This window comes from Entelurus aequoreus, linkage group LG10 (genome assembly GCF_033978785.1).
Source record: "Entelurus aequoreus isolate RoL-2023_Sb linkage group LG10, RoL_Eaeq_v1.1, whole genome shotgun sequence".
NCBI lineage: Eukaryota > Metazoa > Chordata > Actinopteri > Syngnathiformes > Syngnathidae > Entelurus > Entelurus aequoreus.
The window spans coordinates 31,614,552-31,635,612 of record NC_084740.1 but is presented as its reverse complement, the minus strand read 5'-3'; the positions used below and the strand labels follow the sequence as shown (position 1 = coordinate 31,635,612).

Here is a 21,061-nt window from a genome sequence, read left to right as displayed (position 1 = left end):
GAGCGGCCATGCCAGCAATTTGAGTGTTTCGGGTTTGATTCCAGCTTCCGTCATCCTAGTCACGACCTTGCATGGCAGCTTCAGAAGCTGCAACCCAGATTTGTGGAGGGCATCATCTGTCCGACCACGGCTCAACACCATCTTACAGACGAACCCGGAACCCTCAAATTGCTGGCTGGCCATTCTAAAATCTGAGCTACGCCGCCCACCTTTTGTAATTCCTCACATAAAGTGGGCTGGCTGGGTCCCGACTGGGTGCGGACTGACTCGTGGTCTGGATCCAGAACAGAGTCCGGACTTCAGACAAGCCCTGCAGTAGACCACCTCTCACAGAGCTAATGTGCTAATTCACACAAGAAAACACACAAGAGAAAACCCTGTAGTTGTTCAGTTTGTCCAAAAGTCTTTGTTAGAAACTCTGATTTGACACAACACATGCAGACACACAAAGGAGAAACACCTTTCAAGAAAAACATTTCATTTGTTCAGTTTGTGGTAAAAGATTATCTGACAAATGTAATATGCAAAAACACATCAGAAGTACACATAAAAATAACCATTTAGTTGTTTAGTGTATGGTGAAAGATCCGCTGACTAATATAATATCAGAACATCAGAACCACACACAGGAGAAAACCTTTCAATTGCTCAGTTTGTGGTAAAATATTCTTTAACAAACATAATATGGAAACACACATGAGAACACACAGAGGGGAAAACCTTTCAGTTGATCAGTGTGTGGCGAAAGATCCTGTGAGAAGTAAAAATGCAAAGACACATGCAAACACACACACAGGAGAAAAAGCTTTCGGTTGTTCAGTTTGTCGTAAAATAATCTCCGACAAACAACACATGAAAACACTTATAGGTGTAAAACCTTTTAATTGCTCAAACTTAGGTAAAAAGTTATTTAAAATGGGAAAGACGCTGTCACATATGTGAACACACACAGAAGAAAAACCTTTCAGTTGTTCATTGTGTAGTAAAATATCCTGTGACAAATGAAAGATGCAAACACACATGGAAAACACACACAGGAGAAAAACCTTTCAGTTGTTCCGTGTGTGTTGAAAGATCCTTTGACAAATGAAAAATGCAAGGACACATGCGAACACACAAGTGACTAACTTTTCATTTTTGGAAGTCCTCTTTGAATGGACTCCTGGGGCCTCATGTATTAAGAGTTTTGAGGATTTCTTACTAAAAATTGGCATACGCTCAAATCCAGAAAACAGCGTAGGCAAAAAATTCTAATGTATTTTAAGCACATTTCTTTTTTACATCCCAATCAACTCGGGATTGACCGCACATGTTTTGCCAGACCAACCCCAGGCCACGCCCCCTTAAACACGCAAATCGTATTGAAATTAGCCATTTGCTTGAGATCTGCACACACTGTCCAATCAGAATTAAGTAAGAGTCAGTAGGAGGTATTTCTTTATCGAGTCTCGAGCGAATGAAAGAAGAGTGAGTGGGATAGCATGTGTGAGCTTGTTAACGCGCTGGGGCTACGAGAACTGCACAAAAAAAGTAATATTTTTTTTAAAAAAGAACTGGTTGGACTTCAGGAAGAAGGTGAAGAAGATGGATGTGCATGGCCAAAACAGATGAAGGGACTGAAGATAAAGTAGTGCTGCACCTTCTTTAAAAAGATAGTCTCTGCAATTATACGTAAAACTTTTAGAAAATGTGGGTGACTCGAATTACCGCCAATATAATTTGAGTAAGAACAGACCGATTAGTCTAATATGAAAATTATGTAATATTTGGTTTGCAATTTTTTTATTTAAACATGCCAGCGTATCAAAAAGGATACCAAAGACTTTGACTCTTCTTTGATTTCTCAATTTATTATTTTAGCACAGGAGAGCTACTTGCGGTAGCAGCAACGTGACACAAAGTATGGCCATTCCTCCATCGTCACAATGACTTTTGTTTTTTTTGTTGTCCATCTTAGGTTTTGTTTTACAAGTATGACTACAACCACAAACAGGTTGATGGGTTGGGTGTTAAAACTATGCATCCAACACTTCTTTGCCTGCTACTTATGTTTTGTCACAATAAAAGTGCCGCTATTTAAACCTAGTAATGTGTCTGCTTATACGAAAAAAAAAACCCTCCTGTTACACGTGAATAGAACATGAGGAGAAACATGCCTTTTGGTCAATTTGTCACTAGTGGTAATAAGGTGCTGTACGTACTATTTGGTAACGTAGGTCTTTGCCAGCAAGGCAAGAGGGATTTACCACATGAGCAAGACCCAGTTGTCTAAATTACAACCTCCAGCAAATTTTGGCATGTCAGGTGATATTTTGCTCTTCTTTTGTCTCGGATTGTTGCGCTTTGGACATGGAGTCCTGATTGCACTGCTCCATGCAGGGCCGATCACGCAGATCACACGCTGTGTTTATTTCGAACATGCATGCAGTTACATTGTGGTTCAAGACATATTTCCAAGTTTCTCATGACCACATGTCCGAAAAGGAGTAAAAAGAAGCTTAAAGTATTCAAAACCTACCCCTTTTCCATTGCATAGCCATTTCTAACACATCCTCCTCTTATTAATCTACTTATTAATTTCCTGTTCATTATTTGGCCGACATTAGTGCTTGTCTAGAAAGACAATGACACTAAATTTGAATTTCAGTAAGGAAGGTTTATACATGTATTTTTTTAACAATGTTAAAATATGTTTTTATAAATAATCATTGAATAATTTATTTCCCAATAGTTCATTTACCGGTAAGTACAAAGCATGCATCGAATTTAGTACAACAATCGTTTCACGAAAAAAAGTGTGATCACACATTTGTAATGGCGGCGTTGAGGGGGTAACCCAAATAAAATTCTGCTAAGGGTGCCAGTTTAGCCTCTGCCTTGTTATGCATTTCCCAAAACCACTGGCCTATGATCCTGTTCTTTATCACACAGTCATCAGAAAGGTTAAGAGTTTTTTTGATTGATTGAAACTTTTATTAGTAGATTGCACAGTACAGTACTTATTCCGTACAATTGACCACTAAATGATAACACCCGAATAAGTTTTTCAACTTGTTTAAGTCGGGGTCCACATTAATCAATTCATGGTAAGAGAACATTGTAAACAAAAAAAAGATGGCTTATATAAAAATTCTGCAAAAAGCAAACGTCAGGCAGTTTGTGGCTGGAACCCAAGATACAGGCACATAGAGACAGGTTAAAAAAAACAAAGTTTTATTTACAAGTCCAGCAGAGCAGGTGTTGCAAAAGTTCAACAAATAAGAGGACATGTCTAATCCTGTCAAAAGTGGTATGCAAAAAAAAAAAGCGAAACAAAAATGCTTGAAAAAAAAACAGTCTTAAGGTAACAATAAAAGGTGTGGCAAAAGACAAGGGCAAAGTAGCAACATAAAAACCAAGTACATCTAAAAAAAAATTCTTGCAAACGACACAGAATTTTAAAAAAACCTACCAAAACATGCACTGGAGCAAAACAGGATTAAGCTAGGTTCCAGAAGTAACATTGATGACCAATGCAGAGAAACGAACAACAACCATCACAGCAGCAACGTTCAGGCCTAATTGCCAAATGCACCACAGGTGTGACTCTTGGCTCAGTCTCCCTGCAAGCCTCAGAGATATGTGATGAAACATAGGAAAGCAGAGCAGAGGTCAACAGAATGAGTGACCAAAAACAACATAAATCAATCAATCAATCAATCAATCAATCAATGCTTACTTATATAGCCCTAAATTACGAGTGTCTCAAAGGGCTACACAAGCCACAACGACATCGGCTCAGATCCCACAGCAGGGCAAGTAAAAACTCAACCCAATGGGATAACAATGAGAAACCTTGGAGGGGACCGCAGATGTGGAAACGCCCCCCCCCCCCCCCCCCCCCGCGCCCCCCACCCTGCCCCTGCAACAAGAGTATGACCATAATATAATTGCTTGTCAATCAAATTAATTCAATTTAAAAATGCCATACTTGAATAACATAAAGTTCTAATACTAACATTGTTGGATAAGACAGAATTTGGTTTTATTCTGAATCCAGTGAAACAGATTGGTGGTTTTAGCTGATATAAAGACTTTCAAGTGTTTATATATGTTTATGTTTAAGTATTTGGCAGACGCTTTTATCCAAAGCGACATACATAAAACATACATATAAAACAATCAGTGTAAACATGATCATTTAAGGGAAGAATGTAATACAAAATATCAATACAAAGTGTCAAGACAGAATAAACTCTCTGCTGCTGCAGCAACAGAGATACAGTCTATAGGTCCCTAAAATATATAGATATCTAATGTATTCATACATTGTTTATGTAGGATATACACATGTATATATAACCTAATCATATTGTTTCTTCAACTTAAAAATAGCTGACCGTTTTTTTTCCCTCCTTCTCTGGGATTATATTCCCAGTTTTGATCTCAGACGTCTGGTCAGTTATAGCATATAAGAATATTCTATTACTGTTAAGCAAACTATGAATAATAAAACACGCCAAAACATGTGTCCTTTATCATAGCTACACGTATGACCAAAAAACGCGTGAAAACCAGAGGTATTCAGTGAGGAAAGATTAATTTAATGCGCTGACAATTCATTGCTCCTGCCAAATGAATTGCACTGAGTGGAGCGGATCACCACTCCAAGATGGCGGCCCCGCGTCTCGTCAGCGCCATTAGGCAGTAGCGGTCTTTGCTGCGTACCCTTATAAGATGTCTATGGGTGGCAGTATTGCGCGTGAGCTCTGTTATTGATTGTTATGTCGTAGAAGAAGAGCGAACGCGGAAGCTTCAGCGTAGCTTTCAATAATTATTTTGACGAATCTGGCTAACTGGCATTAAAATTTAAAAAGTATGATTGTCGAAATATGCATTGTGTTTCAATAGTTGCGGCTTCGCTCGCATAATTTGTGGAATCAAAACATTTGCGCCGGCGGATGCAAATATTCGCTGTTCGCTAAAGTTAGCCTTTGGCTTGTCTGCTGCATTTTAGCAATGCTAGGAAGGCTGGTCGAAACACACATTTATAAACACACAGTGGAAAGAAAGCCGTTTCTGAGGTGAGTATCCCCTTTATCTGCCTTTTATTGCTTGCATGAAATGACTATCCTGGGATGGAAATGCTATAGTTATTTATGTTTTGAGTTGTAATTTGGGACTCATTTTCTTTAATTCAAGACAGGGATGTCTAAACCTACTGCCCATACAATTACAAAAAAATAAATGAGAGCAAAATGGTTAAAAATATATTTGAAGAAAATAGGTGGAAGGTTGATGCCAATACCACAAAGATTACGTTTTACTTACTATTAAGTATACATTATTCTTAGCTAGCACATAGTATTTTTTTATTTTTTTTATTGATCAACAAACATACAATTTATAATTCACACAAAAGTCAAGGAGCGTTCAACATTAAGGAAAGAAAACAAAAGCAAATACAGAGAGTAAGAATTACGGCTGCGAATCTTTGGGTGTCCCACAATTCGATTCAATATTGATTCTTGGGGTCACGATTAGATTATAAATAGATTTTTTCGATTCAACGCGATTTTCGATTCAAAAACGATATTTTTCCGATTCAAAACAATTCTCTATTCATTCAATACATATGATTTCAGCAGGATCTACCCCAGTCTGCTGACATGCAAGCAGAGTAGTAGATTTTTGTAAAAAGCTTTTTTAATTGTAAAGGACAATGTTTTATCAACTGATTGCAATAATGTAAATTGGTTTTAACTATTAAATGAACCAAAAATATGACTTATTTTATCTTTGTGAAAATATTGGACACAGTGTGTTGTCAAGCTTATGAGATGGGATGCAAGTGTAAGCCACTGTGACACTATTGTTCTTTTTTTTTTAAATTATAAATGTCTAATGATAATGTCAATGAGGGATTTTTAATCACTGCTGTGTTGAAATTGTTACTAATATTGATACTGTTGTTGATAATATTCATTTTTGTTTCACTACTTTTGGATTGTTCTGTGTTGTGTTTGTGTCTCCTCTCAATTGCTCTGTTTATTGCTGTTCTAAGTGTTGCTGGGTCGGGTTTGGTTTTGGAATTGGATTGCATTGTTATGGTATTGCTTTGTATTATTGAAATGGCAGCCAGTGGAGAAAGGAATAGTGACAGGGTGCACCATCTCCCCCATCTTGTTTGTCATGGGAATGAAACTGATCATCTCTGCAGCGATTATAAAGTCAAGAGGACCAAAGACTGCAGCAGGAAGCCAACAACCAGCAATCAGGGCATTCATGGATGATCTTACCGTGATAACACCAACTCACGTGCAGGCAAGATGGGTCCTGGCGGAACTGGATCGTATGGCTACTTGGGCAAAGATGATCTTCAAGCCCAAGAAATCAAGGTGTCTGGTGATCCAAAAGGGAAAAACAACGGGAAAGTTCAAGCTGCTTGTTCAGGGGGAAACAATCCCCAACATCCAGGGGAACCCTATTAAATGCCTTGGAAAGTGGTATGATGACTCCATGACAGATAAAAACAGCATCTTCAGCACCGAAAATCAAGTTGAAGAATGGTTGAAAAAGATTGACAAGTCTGGTCTGCCTGGGAAATACAAGTGCTGGATCTACCAGCATGGCCTACTCCAAAGACTTATGTGGCTTCTCACCGTGTACGAAGTGGCCATAACTACAGTTGAAGGGTTGGAGAGGAAGTTCAACAAGCATCTTCGTAAATGGTTGGGAATACCCCCAAGCTTTACATCTACGGGGCTCTACATAAGGTCGGGTCAGCTCCAGCTCCCCCTGTCTTCAGTTGTGGAGGAGTTTAAAGTCGCAAAATGCAGACTTTCCCTGACGTATAGGGACTCCCAAGATCAACTCATCAGGGAAGCTGGAATAATAACAAGATCTGGCAGGAAGTGGGCTGCCAGCGCTGCTGTTACCCAGGCAGAATCATCTCTCAGGACCAAAGATACCATCGGAAGCCCTTGCACTGGAAGACAGGGTCTAGGAACATCACATTTCCAGCAGTGGTCCAAGTCCACTCCCAGGGAAAAGAGGACCATGATCCAGGATGAAGTTTGAAACCTTGAGGAAGAAGGAAGAAGATCTAAAGCCGTCGAGCTCACAACCCAAGGTGCCTGGACAAGGTGGAACCTTCCCAAGAGGACCGTGACGTGGAGTGAACTGTAGAGGCTGGAGCCGTTTCGTATCTCGTTTCTGCTCCGAGCAGTATACGACACCCTGCCGACTCCAGTCAACTTGCATAAGTGGGGAATGAGGGAGGACCCGCTGTGCAGGTTGTGTGGCGGTAGAGGAACTATGGCGCACATTCTTTCTGGGTGCAAAACAGCATTGACCCAGGGAAGATACAGGTGGCGCCATGACAGGCTGTTGGCAATGCTCGCAGACATCTTAGCGCAAGAGAGGAGAAAGAAACACCCGGCCAAAACTAAGCCACTGCTGAGCACCATCACCTTCGTGAAAGAGGGTCATAGACCAGTTGTCCAAGGCCAAGCAAAACTTCCTGCAGTTGGCCCAGGGTTGGGAGATGGAGGTCGACCTGGGGAGGAAGCTCCTCTTCCCAGAGGCGGTACTGTCCACCACTCTAAGACCAGACATAGTTATGTGGTCCCCAGAGGGAAATAACATCATCCTGGTGGAACTTACTGTCCCTTGGGAGGAGGGATGTGAGGAAGCGGCAGAGAGCAAGAAAACAAAGTACCAACAACTTGTCCAGGACTGCCGAGACAAGGGGTGGACAGCATGGCTGATGACAGTGGAAGTTGGATGTCGAGGATTCCCTGCTCAATCTGTGTGGAATCTGATGACAAAGGTCGGATTGAGAGGTCACTTGAGGAAAACAGCCCTTCGTAGGCTGGGAGAAGCGGCAGAGAGAGCCTCCTGTTGGCTCTGGCATAAAAGAGAGGACAATAGCTGGAAGCCTTGATGAGAGGGGCAGTGATCTGGCCAATCACTGCTGACCCACCAACCGGAGAGTGTTGTGGTTAAGGGTCGAAACACTCGGTGAACGTTGGGGACCACCTGATGACCTCTTGTCCAGGCCAAAGCTTTATCCATTAGAAATGGATTCAAATAGCATCTTTGATGTATTTGCAAACTGAATTGGATTGATTAATTTAAAAAAAAAAAATAATAAAATAAATCGATTTTTGAAAAATGAGAATCGATACTGAATCGTACAACGTGAGAATCGCGATTTGAATTCAAATCGATTTTTTCCCACACCCCTAGTAAGAATACAAAAAATATTAAAAACATTTTTTTTTTAAAGACAATTGGAGCTACCTAAATCACTTTAAATGTTTTTAACAAGGATATCAATTTAAGGGCTTTTGTTCTCTTAATTATTCTCCAAGATTTGATTTGATAATTGTAAACCATTAAGCCAATTAGAAAATGTAGGCCTTACTTTCATAAATCAACATTTATGTTGAAAATATTTTGCCTAGAGCATAATATTGTTGACAAATATTTCTATGTTACAGTCAATCAATCAATCAAAGTTTACTTATATAGCCCTAAATCTCGAGTGTCTCAAAGGGCTAAGGGCTGCACAACTCAGATCCCACATCAGGGCAAGCAAAAACTCAACCCAACGGGATGACAATGAGAAACCTTGGAGGGGACAGGTGCAATGGACGTCAAGTGGATCTAGCATAGTATTGTGAGAGTCCAGTCCATAGTGGATCTAACATAATAGTGTTAGAGTCCAGTCCATAGTGGGGCCAGCAGGAGATCATCTTGAGCGGAGACAGGTCAGCAGCGCAGACACGTCCCCAACTGATGCACAGATGTCCACCCTGGGTCCCGACTTTGGACAGCTAGCGCCTCACCTGTGGTCAATGAATCTGTGCCCTCCCCCTCCACAAAGGAAAGGGGGGCGGAATAGAAAAGAAACGGCAGATCAACTGGTCTAAAAGGGGGGTCTATTTAAAGGCTAGAGTATACAAAAGAGTTTGAAGATGGGACATAAAAGCTTCTCGTTTAAAAAAATACGAAATTTGACCTCTTCTATAGTAAATGGGGACATCTCCACATCCTTGTTTCTCTGACAATCTCAGCTAGCACATTGGATTGTGTTTAGTATGTTTATTAACTAAAAATATCAAAATGGCCCCTGACAATATTTAGCAGTGTGCAGCACTGTGGGGAAAACGTTTGAAGTTAACCTGACCAGCTCCTGTAGAGAATAAAACAATAATCTGTAAACATTTCTCTTTCGACAAGCTTTTCATTGTTGATTGAACCTACTTCAGTTGATAAAGCCTTAAGTTCAGGCATGCTCAAAAACAAAAATAACTTGAAGTGGTTGTTTTCTGTTTGTAACTGTATACCAGACGGCAGACTTTTATCTTAATTTTTTGTTCACAGGGTCATCCCAGTCCCCAATGGAGTCACTCAACACGTTTGAATCTGAGATGGAAGCTGATGGACAGGGAAACTATTCTCTATTTCCAGCTCTCGACATTGCTGGTCTGTCTGGGACTGCTGATAGCCTGGAGAGGTTGTCATTGCTTGTTGATATATACACTCACGGGCCATAGTATTAGCTGCTTAAAGGAATAACAGATTAGTTTGGAGTAAATGCATGTTGTTAAATCAGTGCATCTCTTCCAATGTCTTTAAAGGGTACCTGTTATGCAAAACCAACTTTCTGTACCTACTGGTACCTGTTTTTTTGTGTCTTTGGGATTTGCATAAGTACCGACAATTTTAAATCAAACAATTGACACATGGCAGAGATATTTATAAGACAATTTTGCTTGCCTTCATACTTCCTCAGAACAAGCAATTTGGAATTTGCACAACCTGTGACGTTTTTTCCTAAGTGTGAATGTACCCAAATTGCTTTGCGCAAGTCCGCCATTGTAGTCAATAAGTGCCATCTTTTTCTCTATCCTCTTGTTGTGGAGCAGACTGGCTCGTTCGTACATGCACATGCATCCGCAGCTTTTGCCATTTCTAATACAAACTAGCATATTGTTAGAACTTACAATGAATATAACAAGTCTACACAATCCTGTTCAAATGCCAGGTTTTTGTCATTGAAAAATTACATCAAGATAAATAATTTTACAACTTTTTCCACCTTTCATGTGACCTGTAACCTGTACAACAAACAGAAATCTTTTAGGGAGGTGAAGTAAAAATAAACAACTGAGATAACGTGGTTGCATAAGTGTGCACATCCAATGTGGCTGTGTTCAGATTTAACCAATTATATTCAAACTCATGTTAAACCGTAGTCAGTACACATCTGTCACCAATTAAATCAGCACTAAGTAACTTTTCAACCTTCATAACATATTTTCATAACTTTTGGGATGATAAATCGACTTACAACTAGTTGAATAACACCTCTATCATGGCCTGAGGGGGTCTGTATCGCTCTCACAGGTCATGTTAAAGGTGGAAAAAGTTGCAAAATCATTTGTCTTGCTGGCATTTTTGTTACATCACGAAAACCTGGCAATAGAACAAGCGTGTGTAGACTTTATATCCACTGGGTATCTGTCGATAGACCCGCTATGTAAGCGCTAAAACTACAACATGGATGACGGGGAGAAAATGCCTTCGAAGTGGAGGCACGTAAATAAGACCGCCTACAAAACGGCGCAAAGCGGTCTGTAAAACATAATCTATGCAACATTTTGACAAAGAACCACCATTACTTGTTATATAGACCACAAGGAAGTGTTTTAAATGTAGAAAAAAAAATCATGACCCCTTTAACGCATTGTAATGAATACAGCTTGTCTTGAATCTCAATAGATTATGCATATGTATGGATTGTAGAGTCAATATGCAACAAATATTTCTGTAGATGACGCATCACTTTTTATTTCCAGTGAAGCTTCCGGTGAAATTGCAGAGAAGCCAAACCTTACCTGGCTTGATGCTGCTCAGGTATGTGCTTTTACAATTTAGAATAGGTCTTCTCGTTTTGTTTTTTTGAACCAAATTAGTCTTTTCCTCATTTAGATTGTTTTGGAAGAAGCAGGACATCCTATGCACATCAAGGAGATCAAGCAGAGGATCATTGACAGGGGACTTGTTCAATCCAAGTACAGTCATTTGCTAATTTCTTCTTTTGCAGGATTGTGTTTTAGTAAAGTGGAAAACAAACCTAAATGTCATTAGCTGAATATAATTATTTTAAAGAATGTAATATTTATTGTCTTTCTCCCATCTAGTGCAAAGTCCAGTCTGGAAGCCGTCATGTATCGTGAGGTAAGGACAAGCACCACCTGTTCCTTTCTGCTTGTGTTGCACATTTTTAGTTGTTTCCATCCTTGTTGTTTCACATCACCATTACCACTTGATGTGGGGAGGATCTATGAACTCTGTAGTGAGATGCACAGCAAGCAACTGTGATCTAAATTAAGCCCGAATTGCGGCTGCGTCCGAGCCTCAGACTCACGCTATGTTTCAGACACAAAAAGGCAGCAGGAGATTCAAGAGGATTGAGAACAGAAATGGAGTCTTTGCATTGCTGGTGAGTTAAACAGGATAGTAATACACTGAGCTTAAATATTAGAAAGTTATTTGTTTGGATGCTGAAGATTAGTTAATTTTTTTTAAATAAAGGGTGGACTTGTTGTATCACTTCTCATGCCATACCCGTCGTGTTTGTGTCATCACTTTTTATTTAAGTGTTCCCATTCCAGGTGTTTTCTTCCATTCTCTAGAAGTGTTTTCTGGTGTTGATTCCCTTCTTATTTTTGCAGTCCAATGACGAGCATCAGCAGGCACTTCAGGCCTTTTCTGCCAAGGCCTTCCTTGGCCCCGCGCAGCAGAACCCCGCTTCAGGACAAAGCGGCGGTTCCACCACCACCACCGCCACCCCCTTCCCAGCCTCTGAGAACAAGGCCAGGATGAAGAAAGGAGCGCGGAAAAAGCTGAACGAAAAGTACCGGCTGAAGTACCTTCGTCTGCGCAAGGCAGCGCGTGCCATGATATTTGTAAGTCAACTCATTTTCAGTCTTTAGAAATGCTTTTTTACCCACCTAAATACCTTGGAACCTATTATTTGTTTGTACTTGTAGACTAGTTTCCCCAAGGAAATTTGAATAATATCACCATCTTAAACCCTGTATTGACTCTATTTTAACAATATTCCGTGTACAATCACCTGATTATCAAAATAGACAAAAAAATTAGTTGAGAAACCACTACAACTTAAAACACCCCAAGTTAAGTTTATTAACTGAATTTGTAACATTTAAAAACAAACAGCCTATTGATTAGTTTGAGCACTGCTGCCACCTAGCTGGAAGCTTGTGTTTGGTTCAAGCTTGAATAAAAACACTAATACTGCATCCCCTATTTGAAAAGTACTGCTTTAAGTTGTTGTTACAAACACTAGAAATAGGTCAACTCCTGTCAATATCAAGATGTGAAACAATACTAAATGATTACTTTTAGAAGTGTGAAAAAGAAAGTTAATTGACAACAACACTCTCCATTGTAACTTTGTCAGCGAGTGATGACGGGCATGGACATATTTGACAATAGTACTGGGACAAAGCTGGCTTAAATGTTAGTTTACCTTCTAATTTTTCTTGTCTTAACACCGCTACTCATTGAGGCTGCTACTTCTTGTGGCATTAGCATTGCAGAAAACCCCAAATGCAATTACTGTAATAAATTATTTGATGCTAGTTGTGCTGAAGTTGAATGTATTCCATAAATGTTATGTTCAAGTGGTATGATCTCAGTAATAGTCAGGTGCAGAGGTTCCACTGTTAAGATTTCTCTTTTTACGTCATATTGATTATTTTATTTACAGGAAAATGCAGCCTTGCATGATGAAGTTGCCCACATAGAAGAGAAGTTTGTTAGAGCCAAAGAAGAGCGACAGTAAGTAAAAGTTTTTTTTAAATGTACAAAGAGCAAGTTCTGTATTCACCACAATACATGACCACCGCCTCTTTATCAAGATTTCTTTGTAAAAATATTTTTCGTACACAGAAAAATTGCCAACGGTCTTGAAAGTTATTGATTTGGTTCATTGATATGATTTGTTTTATTAGAAGTAGATCAAATTATCACCTCTTCAGGTCACTGATGTGCATGTGAGTGACAGGAAGAAAAGCTATGACTCACTTTGGGAAAAAGTTATTTGGCGCCACCTCTTGGTGTGCATGTATAATTTCCCCTCGGGGATTAATAAAGTACTATCTAATCTAATCTATACATCTCTAAACATTGAATGTAAAATGGCCCTTTTAAGACTAATATTTGGGTCGATACGGTATTTCCAAGTCAAGATGCTAATAGGGTGTGTATAGTAATGTTTATAATACACATAATTTAAATACACAGCTGTTTTTCAATAAATGTGAATATTGTGCTCAGAGTACTTGATTTCAGACAAAGAGACTAGATAAAGGCTCAGAAATATTTTTGCTGATTAAAACAAACCAGTATTAATAGTACTTTTTTACATTTTTATCAAATGTTTAGATATTTTTTGTGTAATCATCAATAATAAAAGGGGATTCTTAAAATATGTGACTGTTATGAATCTACAGATATCTAATATAAGACTAACTACTGAAATAAATTCACTTTCTAAATATTTTTTTAACTTATTGAGATGCACCTGCAAAATGCCTGTAGCATAGTCATTATTGTCCACTTAAAATAATTGCTCAAGTAAATCAAAACATTTTATTATTTAATTTTTTAAATCAACTCTTTATAATGCTGCCCACCTGTGGTAAAATCGCCTACATCCTCAGTTTAACATGTGATTCTACAATTTTATTATGTGGTCTATGTCAAGGGTAGTCAACACGTGGCTCAATTTTTTCATGTATTCTGAAAAACTTGAGAAAAATGTATTAATTTTATCTTTTCAATACTCAGATTTTTGCTGTTGCACTACCAGTCTCTGTCAGATGGGGACTTCCTGCCCACACCCAGCTCAAGCACCCATCCTGCTGTGCCCACTCCCCCAGTTAGTTCAGGTGCCGGTGGGGCTCCTGGCCTGTGCGGAACTCATAACCTCATGTCGGCGCTGTCAACCGGCGAAGAAGGATTTCTTAAAAAGCCCAAGAAAGAACGAAAAGAGCGAGTCCGAGAGAATGGAAAAGAGGAGTGTCAGTGCCACATCTAAAAAGCATAAACGTCAAAACTATATTAGATGTGTGTTAACATTTTTGTTTTTTTAAGTTCCTAGGAAAATGACCAAAAAGAGAAAACTAGCGGATGGCTCCAGGAAGTTAGTCCAACCTATTGCGCTGGACTCCTGTGGTCGCCCCGTCTTCCCTATCGTGCTTGGAGGCTTAACGGTCTACAGTTTGGGCGAGGTCGGGGAGCTCTCATCACGTGACATCATTCACTTCAAATCTGGCCATTAAAATATTTCTTCCCCAGATCATCACGGACAGAATGCTGTTCCATGACGAATGCGCCATCTACCCAGTGGGCTTCTGCAGCACGCGAGTCTTCGCCAGCATGAAAAACCCTGAGCAGCAGTGCCTATACACCTGCCAAATCAAAGACGGGAGAAGCGGACCGCAGGTAATCAAAACACACACGCATGGTCGCACTGACGATGATGATGATGAGGATGCACTGTTTTGGAGTTAGAATTTTTTACATTTGACAAACTGGGGCAGCAGCTCTTTAACCTATACAAAAGTTACTGACATACTGTACATACAGTATGTATCTATGTATTTTAAGATGTCAGTAACATGTCAGTAATAAAATACTGGCTTGTACATGCCCATGCATCCTTAGCGGTTGCCATTTCTAATACAAAGTAGCATATAGTTGGACATTTTCTGGCAGTAGATTCGCTATTGAAGTGAGCGTTAAAAACTACAACAAAGATGGTGGGGAGAAGACGAAGTCGAAGAGGAGCCACGTAAATAAGACCACCCATAAAACGGTGCATCCTGAAGAGGCGGTCAAATTGCGGCTCAAAAACGGTCTGTAAAAGGATGCAAAATTTTGGCCAAAGAACCACCATTACATGTTATGTAGACCACAAGGAAATGTTATAATCATAATAACCACAAGTGTCATTTAAACACATTAAGACATTATCAACAACACCAAATAGCAATGGAAAGTTGTAGTTATTATTAGATCTGGAGCTAGAACACCATTCGCTCCCCATGTAGCATTCTCTTCTTCTATTTACGTTTCCACATAGTTAAACAAGCTGAAATGACAATGATAGCCCCCTAGTGTACAGGAAGAACACTGTGTATGACCAACAGTCACATTAGAGAGAGCAGTGGTTCTCAAAACTTTTTCCACCAAGTACCACCTCGGAAAACACTTGTCTATCAAATTACCATCATATCGACCAACATTAAAATCAGTTGCATAGTAGGCCTAAATATTCATTAAAAAACAAACATAGGTTTTATTTAATAAGTATATTATTTTGATCATTGTAACATTACGGTAACACTGTTTGAATATTTGATTCTTTGGCGTACTACCAGATGGAGCCCGCGTACCACTAGTCACACCTGTACCACAGTTTGAGAATGTCTGTGATGGAGCATGGCAACAGGGGTTTAACATGAAGGTGTGAAAAAAGAAGAAACAAGATTATTTGAGGGATCAGGCTAATTTAGTTCATGGAAACGTATGTGTGTTCAAATGTGGAGGTCCAGAGGGGAAATATTTTTGATTTAGCATAAAATGGTAAATCAGGGGGTCTGGAGTGTGCATTTGTGGCTCAAAACTTGGCACATTGTACACTGTAAATATATTCAGTGCAAATTCACAGGAAATTACTGGCTAATATTTTCATTTCTTTCACAGTAACATTTACAGTAATTTACCGTGAAATATCTTTACAGCAAATTACTGTAACTGTAGAGCTGTGATTTTACGATGCAGCACGGTGGCAGAGGGGTTAGTGCATCTGCCTCACAATACGAAGGTCCTGAGTAGTCTTGGGTTCAATCCCGGGCTTGGGATCTTTCTGTGTGGAGTTTGCATGTTCTCCCCGTGACTGCGTGGGTTCCCTCCGGGTACTCCGGCTTCCTCCCACCTCCAAAGACATGCACCTGGGGATAGGTTGATTGGCAACACTAAATTGGCCCTAGTGTGTGAATGTGAGTGTGAATGTTGTCTGTCTATCTGTGTTGGCCCTGCGATGAGGTGGCGACTTGTCTAGGGTGTACCCCGCCTTCCGCCCGATTGTAGCTGAGATAGGCTCCAGCGCCCCCCGCGACTCCGAAGGGAATAAGCGGTAGAAAATGGATGGATGGATGGTAATTACAGTAAAGGTACGACTAAATGTTGTAATTTCACAATTGTAATTTCGCAGTTCATTACATTCAAAATTCAACTAAATGCATTAACTAAACTTCACAAATTGATTTTTATAGTTAATTACCGGTACTCTCTCGGTTAAACAGCATACTGCCATTTACTAAGCAAGAGTGTGCTGCATACTGTAGTCTATGTAATCCTTTAAGAGACAAATCAGTTTGAATTTACTGAAATTTGTTGTGATATTAGAGGACTATGATTATAGTATTTTGCTGTGAAGAAACATTTGATTGCTGTGAAATACAAGGATATTGTCATTTTTACAGTCGTTTACTGTAATATTAAAGGAACATTTGATTACAGTATTTTACTATGAAAAAATACTGTTAATTGTGAAATCCTGGTAAATGTTTACAGTGTAGGAACAACATTAAACATACAATTAAGACAAAGTATCCATCTATCTTTAGCATACAGTAAATGGGAAGAGACAGGAACAGATCCAAAAGTAACCAAGAAAACCAACTCCATCCTAGAGGGCTTTTCCAAGTTGCAAGCTCTTGTTTTTCCCCGCTAGTTTGAAATTGTGCCAGAAGACGACCCACAGAATGCCATCGTTGCCTCATCTGCCCTGACATGCCACTCCAACCTGCTCAAGGCCATCGCTTCAGTCAGGTACTTCTGCGCTGTCGACTCATGTCCCCTTTATTATTTCAATTACCATTTTTATTCCCACAGTTCCAAGTCTGTTGCTCCAATTGTTCCTTCTGGAGCGGACTTCTTCGGCTTCTCTCATCCCACCATCCAGAACCTCATCCAGAGTTGTCCTGGAGCACGCAAATGCAACAAGTACACTTTGCCCCCTTTACCAAACCTGAACGGCGTGCACTTCCTAATATCTGCTTTTCATGTCCTCTCAGCTACCGATGGATTCGTTTCGAGGTGTGTCGCCCGGGCGACGGCCAGGTTCCACACACACTATCGGAGGACGACCCCTCCGTCAATTTTGAGGCATATCAGAGACACCGGTGCTTTAGTTTTGAGAAAGCGGAGCAAATTACAGGTTAGGCTGCATGAATATTGATCTTTCATTGGATTGTATAACCTCCTGAGAGCCAGCGTCCTCGGCAGTGGACTTTGTGTTTTGCATCACGGCAAGGGGCTATTTTATACGAACAAGACCAAAAACATATGTATACTGCAGAAGATGCTGTTTCTCAGGCAAATATGGCAGCATTTGAGCTTTTATAAAATCTTAACGAGGGCAAAATTAAACATTTTTAGTCGCCCCACGGTGGCAACAAGGCAACCCAACATAAACTTTTTGCTGGTTTGCCTAACATACGTTGTCCATCGCTTTTATGTTGACAAATATTGTTTAAATATTAAATAATCCTCCTTACGTCTCGTAGCACTCGCCATGTCATCCCTTTACGTAAATTCACAAACCTTTATGATCTAATTACAGAAACGTAATTGATTTTGATAGCATTTTGCTGCCTTAAAGGGGAACTGCACCTTTTTTGGGGGGGAATTTTGTCTGTGATTTAAAGTTAAAGTACCAATGATTGTCACACACACACTAGGTGTGGTGAAATTTGTCCTCTCTATTCGACTCATCCCCTTATTCACCCCCTGGGAGGTGAGGGGCGCAGTGAGCAGCAGCGGTGGCCACGCCCGGGAATAATTCCAACCCTTGATGCTGAGTGCCAAGCAGGGACGCAATGGGTCCCATTTTTATAGTCTTTGGTTTGACTCGGCCGGGGTTTGAACTCATGACTTACCGATCTCAGGGCGGACGCTCTAACCACAAGGCCACTGAGCAGGTTTATTTTTATTATTTACAATCCGTATGTGAGACAAGAACACAATCATTGTTTTTTTTTAATGCATTCTAACTCGTAAATAAACGCTAGCAAAGGTCAGCTAACAATTGATGTAATAAAATGAGCTTTATTGCGCCTATAAAGCGCTGTAAAAAACATTCCAAAACCTCCATCAACGTTTTGTATACACACTAAGTATATATGTAATGTAGTAACAGGCACATTCAAAAGTAACATGTAATATTTACGTATTTTGCTCAGTGTACTGTAGGTATACAATGGCACATTAATTTCTCAGACTTTTAACGTTTGCTATTTCCTTCAACACCAACAACTACTACTAATCATGGCAGACTTAATGAGGGACGACGACGACTACTTTGGGACAAAACCTAGTCAAAAACCTAGTCAAAACCTTATATTTTTGAGCCTGAAAATAAGGAAGATGAGCTACAAGTTTTAGAAGCTGAGTGATAGGCAGATCCAGCAAGTTGCGTATTCCTATGCTAAACAAGAAATACAAACATAATAAAACAATCACTTACTGCAGTGGTCCCCAACCACCGCGGCCGCACAATAAGTTAAAAAAAAAAAAAAATTTTTTTTTGCTACCCCCCCCCCCCCCCCCGGTCTGTGGGACAGATTTTCAAGCATTGACCGGTCCGCAAGTACAAAAAGGTTGGGGACCACTGACTTACTGTACAATGCCTGCTCTCATTGGGATGCCGACTGATGTGATGTTTATATCTTGCCGTTTAGATGAAGAATTATTCATAATTTTTACGCACGTTTAAAAAAAAAAAAAAAAGGTGGGTGCAAACAAGCATCTTTTCTTGTCTTTCTCGATATTTATAATCTATAATTAACTTTTACCAAGTCAGAGGCGATGCAGCAGATAAATGGCTCAGTATTTCAATAGCTGCATAAGCTAGTTACCCCTGTGATCAAGGCGCCACTAAACATAGTTTGTCTGCATTAGCCGTAAAATAACGGTTTTGCTAATTCTTGGTTAATATTCAGGTCAGGTTTTTGGAAGTTTTTTGGAGGGGCCTCATGGGCGCAACAGTAGATTCCCATTAGCTTTATTGTTAGCCACCTCGTATTTGCCGTATATTACAGATTAGAATGCATAAAAAAAGAAAGACTGATGTGTTTAAAGATTAAAGATTAAAGTACCATTGATTGTCACACACACACTAGATGTGGTGAAATTTGTCCTCTGCATTTGACCCATCCCCTTGGGGAGCAGTGGGCAGCAGCGGCGCCGCGCCCGGGAATCATTTTGGTGATTTAACCCCCAACTCCAACCCTTGATGCTGAGTGCCAAGCAGGGAGGGAAACGGGTCCCATTTTTATAGTCTTTGGTATGACTCGGCTGGGATTTGAACTCTTGTCTTACATAAAGATTGCGAATGGTAGGCAAATGCTCAGTTTCCCTTTTAAAGACCATAGAAGGGCTGGAGGTTGCCAAGCCCTAGTAGGGTATCTAAAATACCATTCTCACAAATGTTAATAGTTAATAAAATTGTGGCCAAAATGTAAAGTATTTCTTGTATTTGCTCATATTGTCCTCTCTTTCCTCCAGCACAGATATTGCAGTGTTCTAGCTCCTCCCACCTGGCCCCGGCCTCTTTGAAGCTGTCTTCCTCCTCATATTTCAGCTCTTCTTAAGGTTATAACCTCTTTCAAAACGACTTCAAATGCTCAAAATAACAATACAATTTTAAGTTTTGTGGGTCTAAATACCTCCACATTGTTTACATATAATTAATTGAAACATTCTCTTTTTTGTGTATTTGTGCATATATTGTGTAGATGTTTGTGTTGTAAAAGCTTTTTAAAAATAAATTAAAATATAAAAGCATGTTTTTTTACAGTATTAAATGGTAGCAATTATTAGCTGGTGCATCGATTCGTCCAGGTGAAGAAGGAGCTGAGCCGAGAGGCAAAGCTCTCAATTTACTGGTCGATCTACGTCCGTATTCTCACCTATGGTCATGAGCTTGTGACCGAAAGGACAAGATCACGGGTACAAGCGGGCAAAGTATGTTTCCTGCGTGGGGGGCGGGGCTCTCCCTTTAGGGATAGGGTGAGAAGCAATGGCATTGGGGAGGAGCTCAGAGTAAAACCGCTGCTCCTCCACATCTTGAGGAGCCAGATGAGGTGATTAGGGCATCTGGTGAGAATGCACCCCGGACGCCTCCCTAGGGAGGTGTTTAGGGAACATCCGACTGGTAGGAGGTCACGGGGAAGACCCAGGACACGTTGTATGTCTTCAAGCTGGCCTGGGAACGCCTCGGGATCCCCCGGGAGGAGCTGGACAAAGTGGCCGGAGAATCTAGGCTGCTGCCCCGTGCCTGACCTCAGATAATTGGGGACAATGGAAAAATGGGTTTCAGACAGTCCTGTGAAAACACTTGGGGCAATTAATGGCTGTAGCATTTGTGATGTCCCCGGGTTTTGCTTAAAATGCTTTGCAAGTAATACAAATATCCTTTTATCATCGTCCGACAAATTGTCACTTGGATGATATCCCACATGTGCCCCTGCAAAGATGTTTTGCTTGATAGTGGCCATGTCTTGAAAATCATAAAATTTACTACACACACTCACTCTTAGGATCCAAAAGGGACCGGCTCATTAAAGTGTCTTTAAGCGGGCAATAAATTATTTTTTTAACTTCCCAAATATTTCAATCTTTTGACAACTTCAGATCTATCTATTGATATAAAGTTTGTATTATTATTTTTTTTGTGCAATTTATGGTTTTTCATCATGGAAAAATGAAAACTTCAATATTTCTATAAATAAGTTGCAGTGTAGAATATTTGAGGTTGGGTGATTAAAGCCTTTAATTGGTCAATAATTCATGACATTTTTTTATACAGGAGACAATTAGACAAAAACATTTTTGCAGTGCCTACTGAGCTAGAATGAGAGAGAAAGCAGGCAGGACTTGGTTGAGTTTATTGAGTATTGCCCCTGATCAT

The 21,061-nt window shown here is 40.0% G+C and overlaps 1 protein-coding gene across 1 annotated transcript in view; it reads left to right on the top strand.

Moving 5' to 3' along the window:
- LOC133659137 (uncharacterized) overlaps window positions 1-19,935 on the top strand; it is a 50,376-nt gene extending 30,441 nt beyond the window's left edge. The window contains exons 12-26 of the mRNA XM_062061872.1: window positions 6,200-7,053; window positions 7,463-7,664; window positions 9,370-9,502; window positions 10,848-10,905; window positions 10,981-11,063; window positions 11,193-11,229; window positions 11,727-11,960; window positions 12,788-12,858; window positions 13,870-14,102; window positions 14,176-14,312; window positions 14,380-14,526; window positions 16,823-16,920; window positions 16,984-17,094; window positions 17,166-17,308; window positions 19,657-19,935. Coding sequence (XP_061917856.1) covers window positions 6,200-7,053; window positions 7,463-7,664; window positions 9,370-9,502; window positions 10,848-10,905; window positions 10,981-11,063; window positions 11,193-11,229; window positions 11,727-11,960; window positions 12,788-12,858; window positions 13,870-14,102; window positions 14,176-14,312; window positions 14,380-14,526; window positions 16,823-16,920; window positions 16,984-17,094; window positions 17,166-17,308; window positions 19,657-19,742 — 2,627 coding nt within the window. The 3' untranslated portion in view covers window positions 19,743-19,935. The remainder of the gene's footprint in view (window positions 1-6,199; window positions 7,054-7,462; window positions 7,665-9,369; window positions 9,503-10,847; window positions 10,906-10,980; window positions 11,064-11,192; window positions 11,230-11,726; window positions 11,961-12,787; window positions 12,859-13,869; window positions 14,103-14,175; window positions 14,313-14,379; window positions 14,527-16,822; window positions 16,921-16,983; window positions 17,095-17,165; window positions 17,309-19,656) is intronic.
- Window positions 19,936-21,061: the final 1,126 nt, after the last annotated feature.